The sequence below is a fragment of the Pogoniulus pusillus genome, chromosome 40, assembly GCF_015220805.1.
Source record: "Pogoniulus pusillus isolate bPogPus1 chromosome 40, bPogPus1.pri, whole genome shotgun sequence".
NCBI lineage: Eukaryota > Metazoa > Chordata > Aves > Piciformes > Lybiidae > Pogoniulus > Pogoniulus pusillus.
The window spans coordinates 2,803,854-2,810,178 of NC_087303.1; the positions used below are offsets into that span (position 1 = coordinate 2,803,854).

Consider the following 6,325-nt stretch of genomic DNA (forward strand, 5'->3'; position numbering starts at 1 on the left):
CGGCTGCATCCTGCCGGCATCGGGGACCATCTGGGAGCCTTCTCTGGGGAAATTTGGGAATCTCCCAAGGAGTCAGGGCTGGGCTGGGGGCCAGGGGCTGAGGGTCAAGCCCGGGGCTGCCCTGGGGCCACAGGCGCTGCCTGGCACCGCTCCAGGGCCAGCCCCGGGCTGGGGAGAGCAGGGAGGGCAAAACCGCAGCCAGCGGCGGAGGTGCCAGAGCCGGCACCGGGCACAGCCCAGCTGCTGGGAGGGGGCAGAGGATGCCCACTCAGGCGTCATGCAAAGGCAGGGCACGACTGAAGACAGTCCTCAGGGCCAGGCTGGGCAGCTCCAGCCCCGGGGAGGGTTTGTGCTGGGCTACCCCCACCCCACACCCACGAGGGTTTGGGTCAGGTCACCACTTCCTTCCCTGGAAAGCTGACAGGGGCCCGGGGGGGGCTGATTCATGTCCCCCCCCTCCCCACCCCCCAATTCTAGAAAGCACCAAGCTGATGAGATGGCAGCTGCCCACTGGGAGCCAGGGCAAGGGGAACTTGGGCATGCCCCACCAAGCCCCCTCCGTGCCCTGCCCACCTGCTCCAGAAGGGCCTCAGCTGCCCTCAGCTCGGGGGAGGGCACCACGGGCAGAGGGGGTCCCAAGAACAGGCTGCACTGCCAAGGTCCTTCAGCCAGGCTGGCAGCAGAAGGTTCAGTGCCACCGGAGGCTGAGGCTGAAGCTCATCCTTAGGTTCCAGCGTTAAGATCTGCCTCATGCCAGGCCCTGCTGATGCTCCCCGCGGCTGCCAGCAGGGTTCTTGACCCCAGCTCGGGGGGGGAAGCAGCTGCCCAGGCTTGGGGTGGCTCTGCAGGCTGTGCCCCACGAGCTGTACCCTACAGCCTGTACCCCACTGCCTCTTCAGCCTGTCCTGCTGCAGGGTCCCTGTCCCCAGGCTCTGCAGGGGGTCAGTGATGTGCCCCAGGCCAGGGGTCAGTAGTGCAGTGAGACCCTCCCCAGCGGAGCACTACCCCCGCACTCACCCTGCCTGGTGCCCTCCCACACCCCCCAGCCGTGGGTCAAGCGGCTGCCTCCCGTGCCCTGGGCAGCCCGTGCCGGGCAGGAGCTGACCCAGCTGGCACCGGCCCAAGGGATCATCCTGGAAGGGCTTGCGGGAAGCAGCAGGAGCCAAAATTCCCACATCAGCGCCGGGGGCAGGGAGCAGCTGCCCCACACCTGGGGCTGCCCTGGCAGCCGCTTCCCCGAAGGGCCAGGTGATGGGCATGGCACCTTGCCAGGGTGGGGACAGGCTCCCGCCGCAGCCGGGAGCTCAGCGCTGCCCACGGGGGTGCTGCGGCACCCAGTGGGGCAGGATCCGACCCCACGGTGCTGAGCCGGGGAGCTGCGGCGCTGGGCAGGTGCCAGGGTAGAGTCTCACCTTGGGCACCTCCAGCTGGTCTCACCACGCTGAAGGTCACACAGGTGGTGCCTGCCCTGACTCCGGGATGAGGAGCTTGGGCAGCTGGCACGGGAAGTGCCCACACGGGCAACGGTCCCAGAGGGACACCGCCCGTGGAATGCCACTGCCCCCCCCCTTGCCCGCTCAGGCAGGAGTGACCCCGCGGCGCTGGGCACCAGCCAGGCAGCGGGTTAATGAATCACCGCCGGGGCTCTAACGGGCACCCACGGCCACGCCAAGGGGTACCTCTGCCCACCAGCCCCGGGAAAGCCCCGTGGGCAGCGGGGAGTGGGCAGCGGCCGGAGCTCCCCGGGACTTGCAGGGTGGTGATTAAGACAATGAGGCAATCCCGGGGGGGTTGCCACATCGGTGAGAGCCCCGCGGGCCTTATAAATGCCCTGATCGATGAAGCCGCCCCAGAGCCGTGCCAAGAGCGAGCCGGGCCGGGCCGGGCCACGCTTACCGGGAGCTGGAGACGCCAACCATGTCCTGCCTCAGCCGTGAGTACCCTCCCGCTGCCCCCCGCAGCACCCACCCGCAGCACTCACCCGCAGCACCCACTGCATCCCAGCCGCCGCTGCCCCCTGGCTGCCCCCTGGGGGTGGTGGGATTCAGGCAGCACCCAGTCCCGACCCCCCCCCCTCCCGTTTAGAGGGTCCCTGCCCCTTGCCAGGCTGTGTTGGTGCCACTGTCATAGAATCATCCCCGGGGGGGTGGGCAGCCGAGTTCAGAGCCCAGCGCTGGGTGTCACCGGAGTGCTCACCCCCGACGTGGGCACTGAGCCGCTGTCCCCACAGGCCTGCTGGCGCTGCTGCTGGGCACACTGCTGTGGGCACCGTGGCGGGCACTGCACGGGGCACCGCTGGCAGAGCTCTCCGGGGATCAGGACTTCCAACTCTTCCTGCACAAGAGCCTGGAGTTCACTCGCAAGATCAAGGGGGACGTGGCCGCGCTGCAGCGCGTGGTGGTGAGTGCCCGGTGCCACGCTGGGGGGGGAGGTGGGCAGCGGCCGTGGGTGCTGCGGGGTGGCAGATAAGGTGACCTTCCCCTCCCCAGCCTTATCAGCCGCGCAAGGCCAGGAGCCAGCAGCGTCCCCTCTGCTGCAGCCACCCCCTGAGCTGCTCAGCCTTGGGGTCCTGGGGCACCCCCGGGGGCTGTGACCACAGCCATGCGCCCTGCTGACATGTGGGCATCTCCTCGGGGTACCCCTGGGGACTGTGACCACAGCCATGCGCCCTGCTGACATGTGGGCATTTCCTCAGGGGCTGCGACCATGGCCATGCACCCTGCTGACATGTGGGCATCTCCCTGGGGCATCCCTGGGGGCTGTGTCCATGGCCATGTGCCCTGCCAACATGTGGGCACCTCCCCAGGGCATCCCTGGGGGCTGTGACCGTGGCCATGTGCCCTGCCAACATGTGGGCACCTCCCCAGGGCATCCCTGGGGCTGTAACCATGGCCATGCACCCTGCTGACATGTGGGCACCTCCCCGGGGCACACCCCTGCCGGAGCAGCAGCCCCACAGCTTGCTCTGGTCCAGTCCTCACCTCACCAGGTGGCATCCTGCCCACCCCCTCCCTCCTCCCGGCTGGGCTGCGGGTGGCGGCAGGGCTCAGGGCTGGGGTGGCAGAGGTTGGCAGAGCCTTCCAGCCGCCCTGAGCCTCTGCCCCTCGCCGCAGTGTGACAAGTTCCAGCTGTGCAAGGAGGAGGAGCTGCTGCTGGTGCGGCAGCACCTGGGCATCGCGCAGGCAGCGCTGGAGCAGTGCCACAGCCGCACCTTCCAGGCGGTGAGTGCCACAGCCTGCCCCTGCCCCCAGCTGCCCGCCCCGCCGGTGCCCGGCTCGGTGGCCTGACTGTGCCACGCTGACCACGCTGTGCCCACCCGCAGGAGGCCTGCTTCAGCCAGATCCGTAATGGGCTCCGTGCCTACCGTGGCTCCCTTGCTGCCATCCTGGAGCTGCTGCCCGGGCATGCCAGCCTGGTGGAGACGCTGCAGCTGGATGCTGCCAACCTCTCCTCCAACATCCAGCAACAGGTGAGGGAGGGACTGGAAGATGTAGGGCGACAGGGTGGGCATAGACAGGGTCTGTACCCATGGGGAGATGGGGAGGGCACAGACTCTGGGGGATAGGGAGGTGGCACAGGGCTCTGCAGCCCCCCCTGGGGAAAGGGGAGGGCACGCAGTGGCACTGCTGGGTTTGGCCCCTTGGGGAGGTGGGGAGGGCACACAAGGACACGGAATCTGCACGTGTGGGGAGACAAGAAGGGCACAGGGTGGGCAGAGAGCATCCCTGGCTAGATGGGGAGGGCACACAGGAGCACCTCAGGTAGCTGGGGAGGGCACTCGGGGGCACAGGGTCTGCATCCTAGGAGAGCTGGGGAGGACACACAGGGCTACAGCAGGGAGGGCACACAGGGGCACTACCAGGATGCTGCTACTCTCCTTGGGTATCCCTGTGCCTGGCACTGATCCTCTGCCCGTGCCCGGCTGCAGATGGAGGACCTGGGCCTGACCACGGTGACATTCCCCACGGAGGCTCAGAGCCCTTTGCCCACCTTCTCCTCCCACTTCCACCACCAAGTTGGCAGCTTCTTCATCCTGGCCAACTTCCAGCGCTTCCTGGAGACGGCGTACCGGGCACTGCGGCACCTCGCCCACCTCTGATGCCAAGCCCTGGCACCACTGCACCCTATTTATTGATGTGTGTGTGTGTGTCCCCCCCCCTCAGCCACCCTCCCTGGAGCTGGCAGCTCTTTGCCTATTTAATATTTATGGCTATTTAATATTTATCTGGCTGGGGGATGCCCACCCCCTCCAGCCCGAGCAGGGTGCCCTGCCCTGCGCTGGCATTGGCATGCAGCTGCCCGTGGGCAGCATCACCCTTGTTTAATATTTAAACACAAGAGTATCTCTGCTACGAGGTTTGGGAGCTGGGCACAGCCCTCCCTGGGCACCACCTGTGTCTTGCTTTCCCTTTCTCCCTAGGCTGGCATGAGGAGCTGTGGGCACCATCCCCTGTAGCAAAACCCCATCTCTGGATGCCCTGCTTCAAGCTGGGGGTGCCCAGAGCAGCATCCCCCTCTGCCAGGGCAAGCCTCGAGGGGTGTTGATTCTATGAGGACTAATTACATTAATTAATATTTATTAGCCATGAAGTGAGGGAGGAGAAGGAGGGAAGTGCCACAGGGGTGGCACAGGGGTGGCACAGGGTTCTAGTGCCAGCAGCTGTGCCACTTCCCCTCTAAACTCTGACTATTTATTGCAGTTTAACTTATTTGTGCCCTTCTCCTGCCCCCCGGGGTCGGGGAGGGGAGCAGCTGGGCACTGCCACAGCAAGCAGGCACCAGCAGGACACAATTCTGGGCAGTTCAGCCCTGGCACGGGCTGTGCCAGCAGCTCCCCACGCCCCTCTCGGCCCGCGTTGGCACAGTTTTGTACTGTATTTATGGGTGCCACTGGGCACTCCCCAGGGCAAACCTTTGCTGCGTTTTTCTATGCCTCCAAAAAAATGGCAATAAAAGTCTTTATTTTTTCGGCTCCAGCCTTCAGCTGCCTCTGGGGGGGGCACACTGCGTGGGCAAGGAGTGGGCATAGGGGCACAGAGAGGTGGGGCATAAGAGGGACGGCCCCACCCGGGGCTGGCATTGATGCTCAGCGGTGCCCAGCCCCAGTTTAAATCAACGCTCCCGGTGCGAACCAGCACCCCCCCACACCCCCCCCCCAGCTCTCTCACCGCTGTGGCACAAACCCCACCGCGGGCCGGGAGGCACCCACGGGGTGCCAGGGTGTGGCTGCCCGTGTGGGCAGGGAGTGGGGATGGAGAAATGAGGCATAGAGGAATGGGGCTGGCATTGGCTCAGTGGTGCCCAGCCCTGGCACGAAGCCTCGCCCACAGCCCTCTCACCCCTGCGCTGTGGCACAAACCCCACTGAGGAGGCAGCCGTGGGGGTGCCCTGCCCGGGTGTGGCTGCTCGGGTGGGCACGGAGGCATAGAGGAACGGGCACATTTAGGGCTGGCGTTGGCTCAGTGGTGCCCAGCCCTGACACGAAGCCTCGCCCACAGCCCTCTCACCCCTGCGCTGTGGCACAAACCCCGCCGACGGCTGGCAGGCACCCACAGGGTGCCCGGGTGTGGCTCGCCGGGGGTGGCAGCTTCCTCCCCCAGCTGGCAGCGCCGCTTGGGCAAGAGCTGATTCCTAGAAAGCACTGGAGACTGCCAGTGTCAGCAGCCCTGGCACCGGCACCGTGCCAGGAGCCCTCCAGCAGCTGCTGTGGTGGAGGTTCAGAGCATCCCTGTGCCATGCAGGGAGTGCCAGGAGGGTAAGCACAGGTGTGAGGAGTGCCCAGGGCTCTGCAGGAGGGGAGCTGACGTGGGCACTGTGCCCTCACTGTAGGATGGCAGTTGTGGGGGTCTGTTCAAGAGCTGCCCGGGACCCGCCCGGAGCCCTCCCGGTGCCACCGCCGCGGGTTGGGACTCGCAGCAGGAAGAAGAGCAGGGGATGGGCAAACAGCTGTGCCCAGGGGGAAGCTGGCAGAGTCAGGAGACATGGGCACCACCCCAGCCCTGGCAAGCCCCAGAACCATCCCATGGCCTCTCCCCACCCCCTCGCGGGTGTTCTGCCACCCCGGGCTGTCCCCGTGCCCCCAGCTTTGCCCCCGGCGGTGCCCTCGCCCAGCTTCCTCCAGCGGGTCCCGTGGTTGGGTCCTGTGACCGTGGGCATCACTGCCAGGCTCAGCCCAGCGCCGCCGCCACTGCCACCCTCCAACAGGTGCCAAGAGGGTCTTCTTCCTGCCTTCTGCCAACTTGCCGGCCCTGGGAAGGGGTCGGAGAGCCGCCGGTGCCAGCCGCCGGTGCCAGCTGCGGCTCCTTCCTGCGCCGGCGCTTCCAGG

General features: G+C 66.7%; 1 protein-coding gene across 1 annotated transcript; it reads left to right on the forward strand.

Moving 5' to 3' along the window:
* The first annotated feature begins 1,917 nt into the window (after nt 1–1,917).
* Nucleotides 1,918–4,099, forward strand: CSF3 (colony stimulating factor 3). Its single transcript, XM_064174404.1, has 5 exons — nt 1,918–1,933; nt 2,231–2,400; nt 3,114–3,221; nt 3,323–3,469; nt 3,929–4,099. Exons 1-5 carry the CDS (start codon nt 1,918–1,920, stop codon nt 4,097–4,099), a joined length of 612 nt encoding a protein of 203 aa, XP_064030474.1.
* Nucleotides 4,100–6,325: the final 2,226 nt, after the last annotated feature.

Coding starts and splice junctions, on each gene's coding strand:
- CSF3 (XM_064174404.1), top strand. Junction 2,401..3,113: donor CCGCGCTGCAGCGCGTGGTG/GTGAGTGCCCGG, acceptor CCCTCGCCGCAG/TGTGACAAGTTCCAGCTGTG. Junction 3,470..3,928: donor CCTCCAACATCCAGCAACAG/GTGAGGGAGGGA, acceptor GCCCGGCTGCAG/ATGGAGGACCTGGGCCTGAC.